At 36.0% G+C, this 22,463-nt stretch overlaps 4 protein-coding genes across 7 annotated transcripts; 1 reads left to right on the top strand and 3 right to left on the bottom strand.

Annotated features, from left to right (window-relative positions):
* Positions 1 to 2,112: 2,112 nt before the first annotated feature.
* LOC133679635 (probable calcium-binding protein CML48) lies at positions 2,113 to 4,791 on the bottom strand. Its single transcript, XM_062102291.1, has 5 exons — positions 4,111 to 4,791; positions 3,591 to 3,637; positions 2,661 to 2,836; positions 2,546 to 2,564; positions 2,113 to 2,445 (listed from the first exon to the last, which is right to left on the bottom strand). The coding sequence occupies exons 1-5, from the start codon at positions 4,490 to 4,492 to the stop codon at positions 2,335 to 2,337; spliced, it is 735 nt and encodes a 244-aa protein (XP_061958275.1). The 5' UTR covers positions 4,493 to 4,791; the 3' UTR covers positions 2,113 to 2,334.
* Positions 4,792 to 5,710: 919 nt separating this feature from the next.
* On the top strand, positions 5,711 to 8,031 carry LOC133679944 (DNA polymerase II subunit B4). Its single transcript, XM_062102687.1, has 3 exons — positions 5,711 to 5,939; positions 6,232 to 6,350; positions 7,603 to 8,031. Exons 1-3 carry the CDS (start codon positions 5,761 to 5,763, stop codon positions 7,740 to 7,742), a joined length of 438 nt encoding a protein of 145 aa, XP_061958671.1. The 5' UTR covers positions 5,711 to 5,760; the 3' UTR covers positions 7,743 to 8,031.
* Positions 8,032 to 8,081: 50 nt separating this feature from the next.
* On the bottom strand, positions 8,082 to 13,161 carry LOC133679943 (heterogeneous nuclear ribonucleoprotein Q-like). Of its 4 annotated transcripts, XM_062102684.1 has the most exons (10): positions 12,961 to 13,161; positions 12,072 to 12,087; positions 11,115 to 11,559; positions 10,916 to 11,032; positions 10,669 to 10,809; positions 10,368 to 10,538; positions 10,023 to 10,230; positions 9,755 to 9,930; positions 9,043 to 9,131; positions 8,082 to 8,462 (listed from the first exon to the last, which is right to left on the bottom strand). In XM_062102684.1, the coding sequence occupies exons 3-10, from the start codon at positions 11,523 to 11,525 to the stop codon at positions 8,309 to 8,311; spliced, it is 1,467 nt and encodes a 488-aa protein (XP_061958668.1). In that variant the 5' UTR covers positions 11,526 to 11,559; positions 12,072 to 12,087; positions 12,961 to 13,161; the 3' UTR covers positions 8,082 to 8,308. The 4 variants fall into 4 exon arrangements, with proteins under 4 accessions (XP_061958668.1, XP_061958667.1, XP_061958669.1 ...); XM_062102683.1 differs by having other exon boundaries at positions 11,115 to 12,087; XM_062102685.1 differs by lacking the exon at positions 12,072 to 12,087.
* A 1,871-nt stretch (positions 13,162 to 15,032) lies between these two features.
* On the bottom strand, positions 15,033 to 21,566 carry LOC133680676 (protein transport protein SEC23 D-like). Its single transcript, XM_062103711.1, has 14 exons — positions 21,167 to 21,566; positions 21,012 to 21,077; positions 20,283 to 20,336; positions 19,998 to 20,170; positions 19,535 to 19,721; positions 19,290 to 19,435; positions 19,061 to 19,215; positions 18,707 to 18,788; positions 18,508 to 18,623; positions 17,386 to 17,484; positions 17,085 to 17,208; positions 16,351 to 16,628; positions 15,504 to 15,718; positions 15,033 to 15,401 (listed from the first exon to the last, which is right to left on the bottom strand). Exons 1-14 carry the CDS (start codon positions 21,492 to 21,494, stop codon positions 15,190 to 15,192), a joined length of 2,235 nt encoding a protein of 744 aa, XP_061959695.1. The 5' UTR covers positions 21,495 to 21,566; the 3' UTR covers positions 15,033 to 15,189.
* Positions 21,567 to 22,463: the final 897 nt, after the last annotated feature.

Genomic DNA, 22,463 nt, shown 5'->3' with positions numbered 1-22,463 from the left:
TAAAATCAACAAGGTTAAATGAACTTTTTTGAAAGTTAGAGTGGAAATTACCCCTTCTTCTCCATGTAAGTCTGCTCTTGCATGTTTGTGTATACATATATTTCAAACAAAAATATATATAATTTAATTCATGGAAATTTTCAAGAACCAATCAAAAAAATTTATAAATTAATTAAGAAAATTGATTATTTTTTTATGGTAGTAGCTTCCTTGGGTAGCTATAGACCAGAGGGTGATTTGTAGAGTACCTATATCCCATATCTTTCGATGCGGGATTTTGTTGGGTATAAAGAAACACGAGTCACGAGACTTTTAGACAAATCATGCCCTGCCTTTAGACTTGAAAACAAAAAAATATTATTTTTTTATGATATTTATGTTATATATAAAAAAAAGAAAATCATGAAGGATCACATTATGTTCTTACTTTTACTTTCAAATGTTCATATGGCAAACCAACAATCTCAATGTGCTTTCAATTCATTCTTCTCTAAAGAAGCAAGCACTCTTGGTTGACATTGATTGATATATACATATTTTGATTTGGATTTATACTATGTATTATTTAGTGTCATTAAACCATATATATTTTAAGACTCTCTTATCTCTTAAATCCTAACACAAATATGTGCTCTGTACATTTTGTTTGGATTAGCACTCCGTACCTGGACGAAGACCACTAATCATGGAAACGCACAAGTTCTTAGCAAAGAATTTCTTGCAGGTACATTACGGTTAATTCATGAACTTTATCTAAACCCGATGAATCCATGGAATTATTTGTACCTAGCAAGAGTAGAACCTGAAGTCTTAAACATGAACACAGTACCAATTCCGAGCTCTTCTCCACGAGGCCACGCGCATCCCTGGCCCTTGGCTACTAGGTATCAGGCCAACGCCCAACTAAAATATATTGTATCCAAGCCAGCTTTGCGATGACCTCATAAAATAATTACCATGCCATATTTTCTTTGCTTGTAATAAAATATAAAAAAACACGGCAAATATACGTACATCGAGTCTACAGTCATAATGGTCTTCTAATCATTCGCCCCCAATTGGTCAAACTGAGTTGTTATCCTGTTCGTTATAGCCAGAGTTCCCGGAAGCGCTATCCTCTTGAATTAATGATTTAGAAATGCATTAGGTCTAGCAGTTGTTGCCTTTTTATAACAAAGAGGGTATATTTCGTTTCGTGATTTGTCGATGTGGTATTCTGTGTGGCTTTCTCAAAGCTCTCGCCTTTTTCATGCTCCCACGTTCTTACAAACGCTCTTGGCTCAGAAAAGTTTTGCCCCTTTTCATATCTTACAGTTGCATGTCAGAAAGAATTGGATCACTACGAGACTGCAATTTTTTATTTACATTACTTTTGGCCCCTGAGAATTTACCAAAGCGAACCCATTTTGAGAAGAGGCAGAGGGGAGGGGAATAGTGGCCTCATTTTTTTGCTTTGAGCATGAGTTTTGTGGGCTACTTTTGTTTCTTTAGGTAATCACTTACCTTTCATGTCTCTAAAATTGAATTCTGAAGGCATTGCAGCATGACCAAGTTGGAATTCTAGCCTAGTTGGCAGAGAAAATGGCAAGTTGCCACTTAATGCATTGCTTGTAAGCAAACCGTAAGTGCTCAAACTATCAAGGATCCCAGTTGGTGTAAGAGAGAGTGCACTTTTTGGTCACTTTTAGCTTTGCATAGCTGTTTGCTGTCAACAATCCTGAATCAAATAACAGTGTGTTGTATACTTGAAGGCCAAAAGGTGGTAAGATGACAGGATAACAGTGTTTGCTCCAGTGGCAAAGGTGAAGACGAGGGCTTTACATTTTGTCTCTGCAAATAAATTCTAACACTTCTTCGACTACGTAAAAGTTTCATTTTTCTGGTTACTTTGACAAGATCACTTCAAATTTGTCTTGGGAAGAGTTTGAAATTACAGTGACTTCAAGTTTGCCATTCTGAGAAACCTTCGAAAAGTAAGATTGAATCATCGTTCTGAGGCTTCACATCATTGTTCAAATTTGAAAGCATGCAACAGCTGATAATTGTACAACCTAGTCGCCTACGGGTATATTTACAGGGGGGAATTCTCAGAATATAGCATAGGCAGAGACAAAAATCAAATCTCTGCTCTCATTTCTCAAAATATTGAAACGTAGCTTAATTTACATGAAAATCATTACACGCTTGTCACCTCTCAATGTACAAGTTCTTCCTAAAATAAAAAATTTAAATACAAGAACTCTTGCACATAAAATACCAACACACAGAAAATAAATAAATAAATGCACACAAGAACCATCTCAATCTAGTATCGTAAAATGAAAAGTTTGGTGATCAGTCATACGATACAAGAAATGGAATGACCATGGACATGAATTCATCATAATTAAATGTTGTTGTGCCGGTATGACGCTTATCCTTCTCCTTAAATTTTTCAGTCAATCCCTGAAATCACAATGGATTTACAAGGTCACTTTCGGAACACAAACATGGAATCAAAGGAGGAAAGTAACAAGAGTTTAAATTTGTAGGACCATGATCTTACCTTCAAAATCATGCCGCACCTGCACGTCAAACACAATAAAACAAGAAGTTTAGTCACATCAGAAGTAAAAGTATCCTAGAAATGCATACAAGAGCATCAGCGTGGGAAAACTTACTCGACAAAACTGTCAAAATTGAGTTCAATCCTTCGGCCACTTCCATCATCATACTTGGAAATCAGAACCTGAAGAACCGAAGATGGAATAGCAAACCCAAGGCTATAAAGAGCATCCCTCAGTTCAAACAAATCAATTTTCCCACTCCTGTCTTTATCATATCTCTCAAATATGCCCTGCAAGAGAAAAACGAAGTTCTCTTTCAATTGCTAAAAAGCATGTCATATAATAGCATAAGAAAATAGTGCCGAAAAAGCAAAAGCCAGTTAATGACAAGTATACGGTTTGCCAAGCATTCTAACTACTCAAATGATGTAGGGTGAACCTAGAATTGGGTTGCATTGACAAACTAATCTGATCCTTCTGCAATATAAAATATGTTCCTCTCTTATCAGTGAAAACCTTAAAATTTTGTGTCAAATGTTCATCAGCTATACGAGAAAGACCAATCACCAAGTCATTCCAAATTTCTTTATTGAGAATTCTGGTGTAAACTTTTCTTCTTAGTTTTCCCCTTTCTCCCATCATCGATTCTATGGAAAGCTAACTTTATAATTGATTTGCCATATCAGAAGCAAAAAGCTTTAGTAATAGATGTTGTGAAAGAGTTCCAAACAGTGTTATTTGTCAATTGCGTTGCTTCTGCAGCCATTAATAATAGTTAAGAAAAGCATATGCTTTTCAGATGAATGAGAATCAAGAACAGCTATGAGAACATTGGCCACTATCAAATAATTCATCCAGCTAAATCAACTAAGTTTCACAATACATTTTCCTGCAAAATCCAAATCTGCTATCCTCCTCCATGTTTAACCTTTCCTCGGTGTTATAAAGAATGAAGAGCATGGAATGGTTTAAATGCCTCGCATCCTCAAAGGCAATATATAAGAAGGAAATACGACTCAAGAGAAACAAGAAGAGACTGCTCACCCTCCATTGACCAAGACAACCCCATAAAGCAGCAAATTCTTTGGGTCCTGTATTAGGAAAGTTCAGCCAAATCAATACATGCAATGATACCTAAAAAGTTAAAGTAAAAGACATCATTGCAGATGAAAAGAATCAAGGCATTCTCCCGCTGCCCAATTTGAACTGGTCAAAGAAATTAATCAAAGAGAGAACCAAAATCCAATTTTATTTAGAAGTCAAAAGCATAGGCATACAAAAATTAAGCCTAAATAGTTCTTCAATGTTGAAGCAAACAACAATCCAAGATCCAATTTTTCTTGTACACAGCATGGTAAAACATGTCAAAATATCCAGTCACGGGTCATGAATTAAACCAATAAATCCAATTCAAAAAATGAAAGTTGAAATCTATGACAAGAAATTAACATCCAATGGACCCATATACTGATAAGCTCTCAAATTGTCTTACAAAATCAAGAAAAAACTCAAGAACATCAATTAAACCCAAACCCCAAAAAGAGAAAAGGAAATAAAGACCAACCAAATCGTAGAGGATCATGAGGATTCTTGAAGAGAAACATGAGCAACCTAATAGTCCTAATACTAAACCTTTGGTAACCAGAAGAAATAGCTTGTTGCAACTCGTTCTCGTCAATAAATCCACTCCCATCTCTATCAACCATCTCAAAGCTCCTAATAACATCTGGAGATGTCCCTGGTGGAAAACCTGAGTGCCCATATGAAGAGCCACCACCATTGCCCTGTCCATAATAAGACTGCTGCTGCTGCTGCTGCTGGCTGTGGTTACTTTGATGAGAAGTGCCGTATGCCTGACCTCGTTGATCATATGACTCAGGTAGAGATGGAGCAGAGGGTGCATAAGATGATGATGATGATCGTGGTTTTTTAGAGAAAAAAGACATGGTTCTTGATTCAAGAAATGCTTGAGAAACAAACAAGAAAGCTAGGTGCTTTTGTATTTGGGAGATTACTGAAGAGAGAATTTTTATTGGCTACTAATGCTTGTTGGCCTTGCTTAGCTTTTGCTTCTTGGCTTTGGTTACGGCTGCTTGCTGGAGTTAGCTTCGGGGTTTGAAAATGGTGAAATAGCTGTCCAGCCCCAGAGGTGGACAAAATTTTGGTAGCTGATAAGTGATCGACGAAAACGTGTTTAATTCTGAAAAAAACACCCATGAAACAGGAGTGAATGAATGACTTGGGTCGGCAACGAGAGGGACATCTTAAAACTTAACTTGTGAAACCACAATCACTCGTTAAAATAAACATTTAATGTTAATTTTAAAAAGTATAAATTTAATTAAAAATTATTAATTTAAATCTTATAAATTTTAGAATTATTAAACATTTATATAATTATTAACTTTAAAATTTATAAAATTAACTAAAATATACTCAAACGGTTCGAATACTCACATTAATTAAAAAAAATAAATATTCAATGTTATTATATTACATGCTTGTTTAAGAAATTACACCTGTAATAGGATTAACTTATATATCACTAGATTAAATATTTTTATTAAAGTAACAATGTTTTTTTAAAAAAATTATTCTTGAATTAATATCTAAGTTGGATTTGATTAGAAATTAAAATACAAATTAAGCTTTGAATTTTAGACATTGGAAGATGAAAAAGGACTTGATGACTATGGTGTATTAGATATTTTTTAAGATTATATTATAAGTTATTGGTATTAGCTGGAATTGAAAATAATTTTTTAGTATTATGAAGAAGAGTCCAACGACCATATGTTCATATTCTTATCCGGGTGAGGAGGAAATATTTTTGATATATGAGTTAATTTCGTGTAATTAATAATATATTAATCATCAATACATGATCGTCTTTCTTTGAGGAAAGATGAAACATAATCAAATTTATATTCGAGATATTTATACTGAAATGCTGGATTAATTATCTCTTCGCTTGCCGTGTTACTCGAGTTTGTGCTTAACAACATTGGACGGTTTCATGGGCTTTCCAGCAAATATAAAGCCCATAAAAACAGTCCAAGATCGAAGGTGGGCCGGCTGAATTGATCACCCGAGACATCCTCATTCATTGCTGATGGCGGGAACGAGAAGGCTATTGTGCGTTTTAGAGATATATAAGGAGAGAAAGAGAGGGAAGGGCAATACTGTTGTGCATTTTAGAGAGAGAGAGAGAGAGATGGAAACGGAGAAAGTAGTAGCAGAAGCAGAGGAGCTTCCGAAGGCTATTGTGCGCCGGGTGGTGAAGGATACTCTTTCCCGCTGCTCCCCTGAAGATTCTGACATTAACGTCCACAAAGACGCCCTCCTCGCTTTCTCCGAAAGTGCTCGCATTTTCATCCACTATCTCTCTGCCACGTAAGCTTTCAACAATCCCACAAATTTAATTTAATAATCTACCATTTCACGTACTCAGTTTAGGGTTTTTCTTTTTTAACTACGCTAAAAATCCAAACTTCAGGGTTCCTGGTCTAATTATCTCAATTACCGTGCCTAGTTAGGTTTCAGTTGTAGAAATGATTTTGGGGTTTTCGGTTTATTGAAACTTTTTGAATTATTTTTGCTGTTTATTTTAAATTAAATATTGTACTGTTTTTTGAAGGAGATTTTTATTTGTGATCATGGGTTTTAATAATTACTGTGTGATTAGGGCTAATGACATATGCAAGGAATCAAAGAGGCAAACAATGAATGCCGATGATGTGTTTAAAGCGCTTGAAGATATCGAGTTTCCTGAGTTTGTTGGGCCTCTCAAAGTCTCCCTGAGTGGTAAGTATCTGATGACCAGGCAAGATCTTCCAAGCATGCTTAGTTTCTTGTTGCTTAATGTAGAGATGAGTTCAAAAGGGATGAGTTTGTGTTCTAGGTTGTTAACTTCCTGTGTGTGGATGTGTTGGGAATGATAGTTAGGTGGGCAGTGCGAAACCATGCTTAGCTTTGCAACTTTATTGCAGTTATAGATCTGGTTTGATCGGTTAGATGATGACCTTTGCGTGTCTGAATTATACAAAATTTGAGATAAGGGCCAACGGACTTCTAAATATTTACAAGAAAGACTTGAATATGGGATTTTTGTATCTTCGGTTGCTCCTCATGGTTTAGATATTAGGCCATCAATTCTGCCTGTAAGAAGTTCTAGGCTTTAGATTTAGCTCTAAAGGTTTTCCATCATGTATATTGAATTTAGACCAGCATTTTGGGGTGGACTATTATCTGATAAGAGTTTCTTATCAGTGTGCAAGTTTCGAAGATAATGTAAGATAATTGCGCCAATGATATACGCCACCTGGAAGTTTAATACAGTTAGTTCTCTTTCGGAAATAGTACATACTAGGAGCATAACCACTTTTGTCTCAACTCATCTAGATGCAATTACATTGATCAATGTAGAAGCAAAGACGTATAGAACAAAGGAGGATGGAAACAGCTACCTCATGATATCTAATCAAAATCCATGGTAGGATCATTAGATGATGTCAAATGATCTATTATGCTGCGGAAAGATCAGTATAAAGGCATGTTTTCATAAATTAATGATGAGAGGGTTTTAAAAGGATGACAGAAATATCTATTACTAATGTATGTAGATGGCTGTCAAACCATATGCCTCATGTTATTGTTAGTTGTCAATCAGCTCATAGTAGCACTGATCCTTGTTCTTCTAATTTCACGGTATGGATACACTTGTCTGTGCACTTGTGTGGCAAGTTCTCTGCTCTCATTATGTATTGCTTTAGACAGTCACCAAATGTTTTCTTTTCATATAAAAGCCCACGTTATGAACTGAAATCTTTTGTTGAAATGTCTGTACTAGCTTATTGCATCCGTGTTATGAATGTCATGTCGTGTTGATGATAATTTTCATCAACTGAAGTGTTCTTAAATGCCAGCTAACTGAGCTGCATGCAATCTTTTTTATTTTCTGCCAAATTCACAATAGATGGGTTTTGCTTTTTGTACTTTATCTTATGCGGAATTTCTTTCTTATGAAGAATTCATACGTATTTTTGTGGTCTTGCAGAATTTAAGCGGAAGAATGGTGGAAAGAAGGTAGGTTCAGCACAGAACAAAGAGGTGCAAAAGAAGAGGAAAACAGGAGGGCCGTCAAAGAAAAGTGGAGGTAAAAGTACACCAAAGAAAGGGGACACCGGCGAAAAATGATGTTCACATGCCTTCACGCTATATAGGCTGTGTTAAGCATGAGCGACATTTATTATCCAATGCTCGTAATTCTAACCTTACCATTCGGACGAAAGTGGCACGTACCAGCATCTGCTTCCAGTGATAGATCATAACCTGAAAGTAACCATGTCATTTGTTCCAGTTGCCCTGTTTGTAGCCTTTTTCTTGTCTTTTTTTGTATTAGCTAGAGAACTGGATCGGCCACTGGTGGGCTCTTTCTCCTTTTTTATCTTTTTGAAAAAGAAAATGGAATATCATGTTGCTGCCATGCTAGTTGTGGAAAAGTGCCTCTAAGTAAACCTTCCACCTAGAAATACCTTTGGAGAAAGTATGGCCTTATATTTATTTCTCATGAGAGAAAATGGACCAGTGAAACTTCCACCATCACAAAGAACAAATGTAATGAAATAATCAATATAGATACAAGCGTAAAAGCTCGCAAAAATCAGCTCCATTACACTACGATAATAAAACAAAGGATAAAAAAGGGACAGTGTTGAGAAGAACTTTCTTCATCTATGACTACAAGCACGCAGCAAAAGCAATTAGTATGGACGAAATCTCTGGCCATGGCCGGAGTCATTGCTATGTCTACCCCTGTTTGAACTGCCACCCATTTTGTTGCCTCGCCCACTTCCACTCCTGCTATCATTTCTTTGATATGAAGTTGGTGAGTGTAGCTGTACTCCTGGCTGTTGCCTGCAAAGAAACAGAGAGGCTCTCAGTCCTCAGGAATGCACAACCAATTATGCCACGTTGAGTTCTACAAAACTAATTTATTTGCGAGCCATTATTTTACTATTGCAGGTGTTATTGAGATTTATATGGGAGGCAAACTCAAGGGGCAGAGTTAAACTCGTGATTGCAACCTGTAAACATTAATTTGTGCAATGTAAAGTGCTCAAGCCTGTGGAGTCAGTAACAAAAAGGATCTGGGATGGGGGTTCCAACAGTGAAATGATTGAATAGAACAGATTCAAATAGCTAGGCAACAACAGGGTAATACAGAAAGAGCAGAGCAGGGATGACTATCACTTTGTTAGAACAGATTCATTGCTGATTATGCTAATTGCAGCTCTCTCTTTTTCTCTTTTTTTTTCTCGTGTAATGAATGGGTGTTGGAGGGGAAGGGGGTGTGAGGTAGAAAACTGAAATTTTTGTTTCTGTTTTCCCTTCCTTGAACACTACATAAAGGATGAGTTTGATAAGATCCCACACCCTCCATTCAGAGATAAAAATGTAAGATATCAAAAGGTAAAGGATCTCCAGGTCAGCTTACAGCACATATCCGAACTGCCCATCAGGTAGAAGCATTGGCATCATTGCCATGCCAGCAGGGGATGGTCCACTTCCATAGATCAACGGCTGCTAAAAAAATAAGGGATGACTTTAATATTGGCTGAAAGCTAGAAACTGCAGAATTTAAGTTTTAACAAAGAAGAAACAAATAAATGAATTGTACTAGTAGAATCTATCATCCCAGCATTCTGCAGCTTCTAATGAGGTGTCAATAGCATAAATTTAATTACATCTTTTGTATAGCTCATTGACCAAAAGTTTGAAGCTCAAACCGAATAATAACAAACTAGAGTGGGAGGAAAATGAGGACATGGGAGGTGAAAATAGCAAGTGCCTGAATTACGCTACACCAATAAGAGTCGGCTTCAGTCAGGAGCTTCTCTCCTAAAGTTGGATACATGGAACATAATGATCTACAATTGTAAGGCTTATAATAAAAACCATCCCATTATAATATCACAGAAACTGGATTTCACCAGAATGAAAAAGAGATCAGTTAATCTTGATGTATATGTATCGTAAAGCCACAGCCAAAGCTCAAAATTCACTAGAAAAGATGTCAGGTAATCCTCTTCATATTAAGGCTATATCCAAAATGGTTAATGAGCAAAATATATATATAGAAGATAGCCATCCAGACCAAGTAGTTCAAAATAAGATTACTAAGTGTACAATGAGTCATATCTTCTGACCTGTGCAAAGCCTGCTGTAACATATCCTGCTCCAAGAGCACCATAGGCATTCCCCATCATACCATAACCAACACCAGGTGGGTAACCTGGTAACAAACCTGTATTCTGCAAGTTTGAGCCTCCAGCAGCCTTCTGCTCTGACTGAGGTTTTGCAAGAGCACACTCCACAAGCTGGCCTAAAAATCACAACAAACCAAACCAACATAAATAACTTGTTCACTTGCAATGAGATAACAAATACATATAAGATGGATAAATCAGTGATCACCATCTAGTTCATATTTTTCAGTATCCTTCAATGCTTTCATGGCACTAGACCTCTCAGCAAAATGCACAAAACCAATTCTATTTTTCTCCTGTCCAGATTTTGCTGGCGGCAAAACCACTTTGGTGATTTTTCCATGTCGATCAAATAGCTTTTTCAACTGATCTTGGGTTACCGTCTTTGGTAAATTTTTCACATATAGTGCCTTAACCTGTAAGAGAGAAGCTGAGGTGAGATTTACCAAGTTAAATTCCAAAGCACAAGGCATCTCATAGCATAATCAAAGAAAACCAGATGCAAAAAACTAGATCATGAAGATGGTTAATCAATTCAAATGTTTTACAAGACCTGTGAAGAAGCAGAAGAGTCAGCATTTTTAGGGTCAGCCCAGCTCACAGCTGGGGCATTATCACCCAGCTTAAATTTCGGATCCATCATCTTCTGCCTTGAATACTCAGCACAAGCATTATTGTAGTACTCAATAAAAGCATAGCCCCTGTTATTGCTTGAGCTCTTCTCCTGTGACCAATTGTTCTATAACCAATGAGCAAATTGCACGTGCTGCCCTTTTTTTTCTTAATAAAAAAGATGAGAAATAAAAACACTTTGAAAGTATCAAAAAGTCAAGTAGAACATTAACTTCACTAACCTTCACCAATTGCACGTTGGTAACTCCAGGCCCAACCTCAGCCACAATCTTCCTCAGACCATCCTCTCCCCAACTTCTAGGAATGTTGCTAAGGAACAACCGGTGCTTCGCCTGAGATGTCGAGCATTTGATTTTTTTACCCTGAGTGAGAGAAATATCAACACATGTAACTAAAGAAGCATACTTAAAAATCTTGGAACAAGCATGAGCACAACTGCCACAAACAAAGAAAAGTAAGGACATTCACCTTGAATTCAGTATTATTCAGCTCACCAATTGCCGTAGAAGCCAAATCAACACTTCTAAAGGTCACAAATGCAAAGCCCCTGTTCTCACTTGAATCTTTTTCTCTCATAATTCGAACCTGTGGTCATAAAATTTGCCAGAGTCTTCATCTTCACAAAGATCATATACACAGATGCCTCATGAGTAGAAGTCAAGCTTACCTCTGTAACTTCTCCAACAGACTCGCAAAAATCCCTCAAGTCCTCCTCAGAAGCATCATTTGGAATGCCACCAATATATACTTCAGAACCATGAGGAGGGCGGGCAAGGAGCTCTTCGTATTTTTTCTGCTCATCCTCATCTTCAACCTTTGTCTCGTCACCTGCATTAGCATTGCTAGCATCACCATCATCCTCTTCCTCCACCTCTACTTCTTCCTCCTCTTCTATTATTTCCTCTTCTTCCACTTCCTCTTCCACTATTTCCTCTACTTCTTCATACTCAACCTCTTCATCCATCATTTCCTCAGGATCATAGTCTTCATCAAGATCAACCTTCTCATCATACTCAACTGGCTTTTCAGACTCTGCTTGCTCAGCAGCTGCTGATCCATTTCCCTTTGTACTTGGCATCTTATATATCTAAGGACACAAGCTTGCAAGGCAACTGTGAAGAGGGTACAGAGGCCACAAGAATTCACGGGATGTATACACATATTGAAAGGAGGAAATAAAATGAAAGGCCAAAAGGAGTTCAAAGTGGTTGCAATGTGAAAGACTTCCTCTAAAGGATTTATGATAAAATTAGCAGTAGTAACAGAGAAAGGCAAAAGAGATTTCTGAATGACAGCAATGTAGTTTAGGAAGGTGGTGCGACCACTGTTCTGGAATAGAAGTGCAAGTTTAAGCATGAAGCGGCTTCATTCCAAAGGTCACATTTAAGAACCTCATAACAGAAATAAGAAATAAAATTTTTAGTTTGTAGATAATTGAATAATTTAAGGAGAGAATCACACTGATTTGAGCTAAATCAAGGTGACACATCAAAGTTACACATAAGAGGTCTCCATGATTCTTTTTCAAGTCATTCAGATAAAAGTGTGAAGGGCTGGGTGAAACAAAAGGTGATCACAACATGATCGAATCTCACAAAAAAATACGAGTTCCAGACTAACATACCAGTCTGTGCACCTTCCTGCAACAATTCAAGGTGACACATCAAACTAAACATACCGAATGGGATGGACTTTATACATGTTTTCAATAACAAGTGCAGAGTTTCCAGACACAAACTAAACCTTAGAAAGATGAAAGATCCCTACGAGTCATACACGCATTTGATGCAGAGGAGATTCTAGACATTTAGTTTACTGTTACATTGCTTTAAAACATACCTATCAAAAATTCAGATTTCTCAACAAACATTGCAAACAAACAAGATTCTTAAGCAAATATTACCTTGTTCTATCATTCTAGTTTCCCTGCATATAAACTGTGAATCTAAAACTTGCAGGTTTGACATTTATCGAGTCCAAACCTAAAGAATTTCATAAACCACAGATTGTAGGAAAAAAGCAGTCAAATACATGGAAAGCATCAAACTTTTCTATACATGACCTAGCTAGAAATCTAAAACTACCAAGTACCGCTACAAAATGAAGCCCCAAAAGGGATCAAGTTAATCAAGTACCCGATACGGATCAGACCCTAACCAGGCTTGATGGGGTAAGTTCTCAAAATGCCAGTGTTCTCCAGGTTGGCTAAATCTTAGTCAAAGCCTGGCTCTTAATCTTTTTGGATTTCCTTTCTTCAGATTTTTAATCACAAATCTATAATAATAATAATAATAATGCATTTAGCTAGAAAATTTATTACATCATTAACTAATTTCTTTGATTTTTTTTTTCAAGGATTCGGTTCGAAATAACAACACATGCCAGATATGGGATCTTGTTAAGAAAAAAAAACTTTTGCAGACACTAAAAAAAGAAATCAACGGACGAGAAAGAGGAGAGAGAAAACCCAGAAGACAAGAAGAAGAGAAATGTAATAAACGTTGAGAACGTACTGGAGAGGAAAGGAGAGGAGAAGCTTTCTGCCTGCGATAATTGCTGCTCTACAACTTCAAGCTGGGAGAGAGAAAGAGCTTGAATTGATTTGATAGAAAGACTTTTTCAAAGACAAAAAATCTGTTTCAAAGGGTAAACAAACCCTAAGCACTTCAAAGCGGAAGCTTGAAAATATTGATTAATGATATTCTGTTTTCTTAAAAAAATAGTGGCTTATATATATATATATATATATAAACAACTGCACCAACAGATTGTGTTTTAATACGGATTAGGAAGCTTGACCTAACAATTAAACATCTCTTAGGGTAACCCAAAATTATTAATTTGGCACAGCATGTTGTCGTTCTTGTAAAAAGAAAAATCTAAAACAGCTCCTTTTTTTCATGACAAACCAAGACACAAATTATTCTGAATTAAAACATTATAATAATATTTTTACACCTCAAAACAAAAGCTAATGACCTTACTATTGGGGTTAATATTGTTTTTCCAATATGATCAACCGGTTATTGTTGAGTTCGTTTCAAGACAAATTGGTTTTTTATTGTTTTTTAATCACGATAAAATTAATATATTACTCTTAAACAAATCAAAACTAGGTTAAAGGGGTTGTCTTGGCATTTTATTTTTTAAGTACAATAATTCAACTACTTTTAAAAATAAAAATATATAAATTATATAATATATATATTGATTTTTTCATATTTTCGTCATTTGTTTCAAGTGGATTGAGGGGCACTTTAATAATTTAATAAATATAAATAATATTAAAAATATAGTTGTTAACGCTTACAACACATGTATCATTATGTGAATTAAGGTCATGTCATTCAGGGGATATGTAAAGAGTGGTATGATGATCAAATGGTGGCTTTCAGGGTGCTGTTCATATCATCTCAGTAACCTCTCAACTCTTGTGCGGCACATGTTGTCAATGGACCTCTAACCTGGTATTTTTTTTTCTTGTTTTTTCTCTCATCTTCAATTTTAGTGTTTGACCCTTCAAATTCTCAAAACAACCCTTTAATTTATTTTACCTTTATATTTGGTCTTTGTTATTTTAATTACTATTTATTTTATTTAAAATAATTTATAAAATAGGAATTATTTTTCAATTTCGTGCTCCTTTAATTTTTTTTGTTTTTCAATTTTGGTCATCATTTTTTTGATTGCTATTTGTTTTATTTTATATGATTTAAAAAAATATATTTTTTCATGATTTCATCCCCTTTCAGTTTTTTTCCTATCAAATTTTATCCTCATTCTTTTGATTGTTATTTGTCTACTTTGATGAAAATTTTAATTTAATTTTTTTTTTTAATTTCATTCTTCAACATTAAATTGGTTGAAAATTGAGCTTATTGACTGAGCTAAAGTCTAAGATTTTAAGAGTTATGAGTTTGGAAGATTAACCCAAGTTGGGGAGATTCACCCGGGTTTGCTTGTTTTTTCTTTCCTTTTTTTGAGTTCATATTTTTTTAGTTTTATCCATGAACATTTATTTAATTAAAGATCGGACTTAATTATTTATTTAATTAATTTTTAAAGGATTTTTCATAGATTTTGAAAATGATTGGAGTTATCTTACCTATTAACATTGATTTGTTTTATGATTAAACTTAAAAAATTTGCTCAACTTGCTCTAAACAGGATTATCTCGGTATCATAACCAAATCATATATTTTACATACTAATCCAAATAAATCTGGAAAGAGTTTTTATAATTTTTTTATTAAATTAGCTAAAATTACGAGTCTTAAAATTATTTTTTTATAAACACTTGCATTATCTAAAAAATATTTATCTTAAAAAAAAAATTAGGTTTACCAACTGCGTAGCACGTGCACATTCTATAGTATCACATGCTTATCTCACAACGCAGGAGCAAATGGTGCTGTTTTGTTACGAGGTTGGAAACATCGTCCACTGCCTGGATGGAGCACTTTTAAGGTCACCCGAAACGTGACTCTAAAGTTTGAACGTTGTGTATCCCCGTGTTGGGACTCATAACAATGAGCTTTTTTATTTTTATTTTTTAATTAAATTTTATTTATATCTAGATTGATGATTTGAAGCATGTAAGAATACACTTTCAAATCTTGATTGGCAAAACAGAGTTCTGAAACTGCAAGCAGATTGTATAAACATGCACATTTCATCAATGAATGTGTTGACATGCCTTTTCCTGTGCTTGGTGAATTATGCGCAGGTTCCTGTCTGGTCTTCTATTTCATGTATTCCATCACACTCTGGGTAACGTCTTCAAGGAAAGACACAAAACCCATGACACTAGTGAAGCCACTACCATCAACATCCTGTTCTTCAATGAGGTAGTTCTCAAAGGCAGAGGCGTCATCCTGCCCTCCCCGGATAAAAATTAATTTTGGAGTGATACTCCTTTCTTGCTTCAGTTTGTTAATTGTACTCCTCAATAAACCTGATAAGAGGACCTTTTGTCTCAGAAAGAGGATCGAGGATATTCTTTCAAGAAATAATTTCTTCTGCATAAAAGCAGATTCGAATGATAAAAACAACTTACAATCTTGGGGTGGAGGAAAAGGAAGTGTGGGGTCTGCCGTAGAAGAATAGAACACAATTAGAGTTGTAAATGCATCAAGGAAAAATATTGGACTACCACTGGTAATCAGCGCAGCACGACTCAAAGAGTGGCGTGGATAAGCTTGTTTATCTGGTGTAGAATATGACATCAATACTGGATATATAACTCGATGAAGGGAACCTGGTTCCAGTGCACTGCAGCGAGAAAAAATTCAGAGAAGTGAGACTTCTAAATTTTCATACAAAAGAAAAGTGGGGTTAATTTTCAAGTAACACGTTTAAAGTTTCCAGGGTATAGCCTAATGGACGGCAAACCTCTTCTCTAAAGAGGAGTCCCCAAGCTCACCCACTCCCTCAAAGCCATCGAATGGTCAACAAAGAAAAAAGTTATGTGGTGATATCCACAATAAAAGTAAATTGTGATAAAAATTATAGAGGCCCAAAGTTTCACCATATGCATGAAAATAAAAACAACTATTATAGACACCAAGGATAATAAAGTAGAAATTACAAATTAAGTTAAAGACAAATATGCAACATTCTTCACCCCAAGACAGTGGGAGTGGGGAGGGGGCTTGATGAAGCAGACCACTGACGAGTCTTATGACATTATGTTTATCCAGTGAACACAGTGTATCCATGTTCTTCTAAACTCATCAATAGTAAAAAATAATAATTCAACAGCTGAATAAACACAACCCCCCCCCCCCCCCCAAAAAAAAAAAAAAAAAACAAAGAAAAGAAAGAAAAAAAAAGGTCTTTTAAAATGCTCTAACATGATCCCCAGCCAAGTTATATATTGCAACTCAAATGCAAACATGGTGTACCTGCAAAGGCATTGGAGGTATATCCGGTAGTCAGGATGAACACCTTCTTCATGGAAGCGAAGAAGAGGATTTCGAAGCAAAGCAAAAACTAGGCGAGGCAAGGGCTGCAGTTGTGGGCATTGTGAGAATGCAACATCTACCTGGGAAGCTATTGAACCACCATTCTTAAACTGAACAATTTTAGAGGCATCATTATACTGGGCAGTGAGGATTACAAGCCAATCACGAAGCAACATCCTGCCCTCCCGGACTCCTTGCTCCAATGAGGCTAATATAACCTAGAGTCAACAAAATGCATAATCAACAGATGCTGAATAGATATACAATCAATTAGCCTAAGGAGCAAAGTCACTTAAATTAATAGAAAGACAACAGGACAAATCATGCTCATGCCAGGAATGGGAGAGGAGAGAATAAGGGAGGACGATTGCCCATGTTGCTTAAAGAACTGGCAAAGAATTCTTTCAGCAAGCAAGCCTTATACAGAAAAGTTACAAACAGACCTTAGGATAAGGCGAATCAGGTAAGTAATTAGCATTTCTCTCTTGCATACTCCCTGTTTATTGTTTGATTATTTTGGTACACGTTGATCACTATCTTCATTATTTAATTGCCTGCTATGATTATGACCATGGTACCGACTACCCCAAGGTTCACCAACGGAATCAAATACTATTGTTTTTTCTTTTCTTTTCTTTTAACAGATTGTTACTATAAGAGGAATGGGGGGATACCTTGTGAACAAGTATTGATAGAACAGCTTCAGGATCAACACTGTCATAAAGTTCATTCATATTTCTAGCAGTACCAAATTGCAAAGTTCTGATTCTTAATCGGCGTTTAAGTAAATGCTTGCCTCTGCATAAACATACAACAAATTACATTAGCCCAGAGAGAGATGGAATGCTAGCAAGAACCTTATGGTGCATCAACAATATATTATGAAATACTGGTCCAGTAAGCCTAATTTTTATTTCATTCATCGGTATTCATACCAAAACAAGATATTCAGTAACCACACCAGCTTTGTCATACCTAGTAGCAGAAACCAATCTTGAAGCTGAGAGCTCCTCAGGAGGTACCACAACTGTGTACTGAAATGCAATCTGTAGTACAGGTTGTTCAGATGCATATCTGCAAAAATAATGAAGCTATTGAATTTAAAGTGCAATTATAATTTAATTACTGAAAAGAAGCTCAAACAAACTAGATACATTTGATGAGTTACAAAGAACAAGAAATCGAGAGGGCAGGAGCGAGGTAGATTATATAAAAAACATGAAACCTAAAAACCAAGTCAAGCCAACCAAGGAATTGTCAGTCAGAATAATAGTTGAGAAGGCAAAAGATGGATCTATTGAAATTGTGCCATCTTCAGAGCAATAATGTCATCAATAAGATTTATACTTATCCATGCTCATTAATTAAAACTAGTGGCACTTTCCATTTCAAGTTACAATAGAGAAGGAACTTATTGATCCTCCATCCCTGTTCACAAATCCAAATCTTTGTTTGCACATGAGAAAATGCAGTTTTGTGAGAGAAAACATCAAGTGAAATTGCAAGATCTAAGACACGGAATAAACCAATGAACTATAGTGGGCAATTCTCTACTCTTAACTAACTGACAAGCGACTGTACTGTTCCTTGATAGACTTGTGGTTGACCATAGAAATGGCAAAAAGGCCAATACAAATAATGCATTAGAAGGAGCAGTTGCCATTCAACAATTAATTTGTGATTTTATCAGCATAAGATTAAATAAGACTGCAACAGATATAACAAAATGCACTCATAAGTTTTGAATATAAATGGCTAAATGGAAATCTATTATCACCACATCACTGTTGATTTATAGCTCAACTCCAAAATGTGTTCTGACAATAGTTATTTTAGCTTTTTTTTTTAAGGATTTGTTTTTTAACTTATGTCTGAGATTCAGTTAGGGCAGAAACCATTCAGATTACAGTAAAATTTGCTTGAAGTTAATATACTCAATGCACTAGTAATCACATAAAGGACTGTAAGAAAATTATCTCATACGCTCTATCTTAGTCCTCAATTTTTTTATACAAATTGATACTGTTGTCAAGTTCCAATGGTATTTAGCCAACAAAAGATCACAGTATATATTAGCTCTCAGAAATACATGGATACCTGGAAAACCCAGTTGTGCTCGTAAAATCAAAGTCATAAGCATATGTTGCAAAAGAATCGCAGCAAATAATGTGTTGAACATTCTCATACTGTGGATCTGGGAAGAAATGACCATACTGCAGGAAATATTTTGAGCGTGTAAGTAAAAAACATGGTAGACCCTGCTCAACAAACTCATAAGAACATGGCTGTCACTTACAGAATGACCAGGTTTGAATTCAGAAGATGTCCTCAATCGCAATATGCAACCAAAAGCATACGGTCGACTAAGCATCCGATACCTTGAAAAAGATAGCACATAAAATCACACGTGGATAATAGAACCACTACAGATGGATTAGAATAAAACAACAGACAGGTATCTATAGCACATAAATAATTTATTTGCCTTACTAGTTAAACATGCACAATTGTACATCTTAGAGATGACAAACACCAGACATTCACTGCACTCATTTTGCAATTAAAATTATAGTACTAGTTTCATTGAACTCACAACAAAAAAGGAGCTAGGTGTATCTTAGTTCTAATTACTATTGTCTATTGTACTCACATATCCTGAGGAAGCGTTGAGTCATCAGTGTTTGAATAGAGAAACAATGAGCCTCCACTTTCAATACTAAGAAACTTGAGGGATGCCAGATCCGTGTACTCATTTGTGACAGCAAATATGTCCACACAAACACCTGCTTGAACAGCAACAACAGCCTGTAAAATATAGGTCAATGCTCACATTTCCCAAAACTTGCAATGCAGAATGTGAACAAAGGCAACGAGATTACCAGATCTTTATAAAATGGAGTCTGCTCTGGAAGCAAAGCCCTGTCCGCATCCTCTCCTTTACTAGCATATTGTTCACCATACCTTCTTGTATCTAATTGCCCAGCTCCATAATCAGGAGGACCAGACATAAAGGCAAAAACTCTTGCTGCAACGAGTGTCAAAAAGGAAAATAGCACTTAGCACATCTCCAACATACAAGAGACAAAGGATGCCTTTTATAATGTGGACTCTATGTATCATGTACCTAAAGCAAATGTATTTCCATATTCTGATCCAATGTACTTAACCAGGGCTTCCATTGCCGCACCAAAACCTCGCCCGCCCATTAGAACACCTTCTAGTCCTTGCCCTGCACCTGTGGTTCTCTCCCACGAGGTTGTTGGCCTGAGTGTGTCAAGTGCAGCTGTAATACGGTCTTTACAAGTTTCCACCTGTAGCACAACACTGAACTTAGGATGGTACCAACATTAAGTTAGACAAAACTTGTCAATTAAACTACCAAACCACAAACCGCGCTAGAGAGCACTACAACCACTCAATGACAATAAAAAGTGAAAAATCCAAAACTAGCTCAACTAAGCATTCTATGAAGCATTGGATTGATTACATGAGTTAATCCTTCTTTCCCGTTTAGCTTTCTCAAGAGCAACAAATAAATAAACAGAATAAAAAAATCCCAGAAACATAAAAAAGTGTGCCTAACATACAGGAGCCAAGAATTGTAACAAAGGCATGACATCTTCGAGCTCGATTGGCAGGGTTCCTTCTGTATCAGGAGAGATAAAAACATTCTTTAGAACTGGAATAGGCCCTTGAACATCATACAACCCCATTTTGTGGCTAAAGGTAGCAAGTCCAAATAAAGAACCCGGAGCAAGAGCTGCAGCAAAACAGAAACAATAAATCACCCTCAAAGGACGTAACCCATGTGGTTAAGAACTAATCTATCATTTAGATCTAAAAATATCGTATAATAAATGAAATAGGTAAACCTTCCAAGGCTGCTTGCAATGCACTTTTAGTGAGCTCCAAAAATTCTTCTGAAGCTGCAGACAGATTCAGCAGAATACAAAAGTTGTTACCTCTTAGAAAAATCAAACATATATTAGGCCTGCAGAGTGACACCAAATAATAATAAAAAAAAAGGTTAAAAACTGCTTATATTTAAAAACAGAAATAAAAAAATATTGCTTCTGGATATGCACACCAATCTATTCTCCTCGAATCAAAATTAGAAAAAAAAAAATTGACAAGTAAAGCAGATATGGACGTAGTTACAAAGGCACCACCATAGTGACATTGCCACTCCATTACAGCTAAATGAGAACAAATCAGAAACTTCATTGCCACATTGTCATTTCCATCTCTTCTATACGCCACACTCTAAGTTAAAATGTTTACCATGATGCATATTAATTAATTTAAGAGTTTGGTCCTATTTCCACCTTTCATGATTATAAAACGGGAACCCATATTGCAGAAAGGCAAAGACTTGCCTCGCCATCACAACGGGAGCAGTAAGTAGTTAGAGAAGTTTCTAACTAGAATGAGTGCAGGCAAATGCACTTATACTCTTCTAATGGTCATTCAGATTCAGCTTCTAGTCATCATAAACTTTATGAAGACTTAATTAATTACGAGTTTACCACTCTAATGCATTCTGATTAATTCAAATTATATTAACATAAAACAAAATTAACGATAAATTAATAAAATCTCACACGACAAGTCAACCGCCGCAACATAAACCGGACGCGCTTGCATCATTTCTTCCTCTGATCCCTCCACTGCACAAACCAGACACTAGTCACTCACTAAACCAAATTAAAAACTTCAAAAACCCTGAGCTAGACACAAAATCCTTCAAATTACTCACTAGACAACTCGAGATCGATAAAAGAAGACATCGTCTCAGCACAGGACCGGGGATGCGAGTAACGCGCGATTGCTTGAGAGGTGAGTCCATTGAGAGTGCCACATAGACTACAATTCCATGCCCACTGATCAAGCTCGCAGTAGGTGTTGAAGTAAGCGTAGCAGTTCTCGCAGCGAGGTAACAAATCACCGTCCGATCCGTACACAGGAGACAGTCCGTTCTCGTCTTTGGACGCAAACGGCGTTACTGTTACTCCCCATGGTAGCCCGGATGATTCCTGCTCGTCTTCGTTCTTCGGGAATCGAGACACGGTGGCTCGAACCGCCATGGTGGAGGTGTAGAGATTATTATTATTATTACTATTTTATTTTCTCGGGGAACTAACGGGGGGTCTGGGGAAGCTAAAGTTAGTGGGGACTGGGGAGAGAGGAGGGAATTCACGTGGAATCCACCGGTGGGGTTGGGCCACGTGGGATTCATGGTAGGTTTACGTGGCAGAGGTGGTCTTGCTGGCCCTTTTTAGGAAATCTTAATCTAATTACTCGTGAGTCATGGCTATGCATGTGACACGGTTACCTGTGGATCAGGGGGTTATTAACCCATGTATGGTTGTGTTTTTTTACTGTTTTATCTAAAACATCCTCGTTTTAGATAAATAAAAGAAAATTTCATTTGATTTTCTGAGATCACAAGTTAGCTTGAAATTTATTTGGGTCAGCTTTCTAAACAGATCAACATTAAATTAAATTTAACGAATTGATCTGCCACTGTTTGATAACTATACTCCAGCAAGCGTTTTCTTCTTTAAATTTATTCCTGTTCCTAATTCCAGTCCATTAAATTAATGTTGAGAGCAGAGGTTTTTCAATGATGTATTAATTTCAAAAATCATTACAAGATTTAATGGATTAATTAACAGAAACTGATTGAGGATTATTCCTCTCCTTGTTAGCAATTTTTTTTCTTTTTCTTTTTGTTGTTTTGAGTTTTTTTTTAATCTATTTTTTTGTGGGTTTGTTTATTTCAATCTCATAACTCAAGTTGCGAGTTTAATGAATTAACTCTATTTTTTTTTTAATTTCTCTAGTTTTTTTTTCTAACCTCTTCCTTCAATATTTGGTTGATTCGAAATTAAACTTTATATTTTTTTCAATTTACTTTCCATAAGGTTATCTCAGTCTAATTAAGATTCGACAGATTAACCAATGTTAACTCAGTTCAATTTTTTTCTTTTGCATAATTAAATTTTTTTTCGATTTCATTACATAATATTAGATTGATTCAGAATTGATCTTCA

Source organism: Populus nigra, chromosome 19 (genome assembly GCF_951802175.1).
Source record: "Populus nigra chromosome 19, ddPopNigr1.1, whole genome shotgun sequence".
NCBI classification, from domain to species: domain Eukaryota; kingdom Viridiplantae; phylum Streptophyta; class Magnoliopsida; order Malpighiales; family Salicaceae; genus Populus; species Populus nigra.
This window is presented reverse-complemented; position numbering and strand designations above follow the sequence as displayed.

Bases quoted from the DNA above. Each gene is read 5' to 3' on its own strand.
- LOC133679635 (XM_062102291.1), bottom strand. From the start codon at position 4,492: ATGTCTTTTTTCTCTAAAAAACCACGATCATCATCATCATCTTATGCA. The intron at 3,638-4,110 runs GTTGGTCTTTAT...TTCCTAATACAG, and splicing joins TCATGATCCTCTACGATTTG to GACCCAAAGAATTTGCTGCT. The intron at 2,837-3,590 runs GTGAGCAGTCTC...TTTCTCTTGCAG, and splicing joins GTTGTCTTGGTCAATGGAGG to GGCATATTTGAGAGATATGA.
- LOC133679943 (XM_062102683.1), bottom strand. From the start codon at position 11,525: ATGCCAAGTACAAAGGGAAATGGATCAGCAGCTGCTGAGCAAGCAGAG. The intron at 11,033-11,114 runs GTAAGCTTGACT...TTATGACCACAG, and splicing joins CTGTTGGAGAAGTTACAGAG to GTTCGAATTATGAGAGAAAA. The intron at 8,463-9,042 runs GTAAGCTGACCT...GTTTCTTTGCAG, and splicing joins GGGCAGTTCGGATATGTGCT to GCAACAGCCAGGAGTACAGC.
- LOC133679944 (XM_062102687.1), top strand. From the start codon at position 5,761: ATGGAAACGGAGAAAGTAGTAGCAGAAGCAGAGGAGCTTCCGAAGGCT. The intron at 5,940-6,231 runs GTAAGCTTTCAA...CTGTGTGATTAG, and splicing joins ATCCACTATCTCTCTGCCAC to GGCTAATGACATATGCAAGG. The intron at 6,351-7,602 runs GTAAGTATCTGA...GTGGTCTTGCAG, and splicing joins TCTCAAAGTCTCCCTGAGTG to AATTTAAGCGGAAGAATGGT.
- LOC133680676 (XM_062103711.1), bottom strand. From the start codon at position 21,494: ATGGCGGTTCGAGCCACCGTGTCTCGATTCCCGAAGAACGAAGACGAG. The intron at 21,078-21,166 runs GTGAGTAATTTG...TGGTTTGTGCAG, and splicing joins TATCGATCTCGAGTTGTCTA to TGGAGGGATCAGAGGAAGAA. The intron at 20,337-21,011 runs GTGAGATTTTAT...ATCTGTCTGCAG, and splicing joins TGCGGCGGTTGACTTGTCGT to CTTCAGAAGAATTTTTGGAG.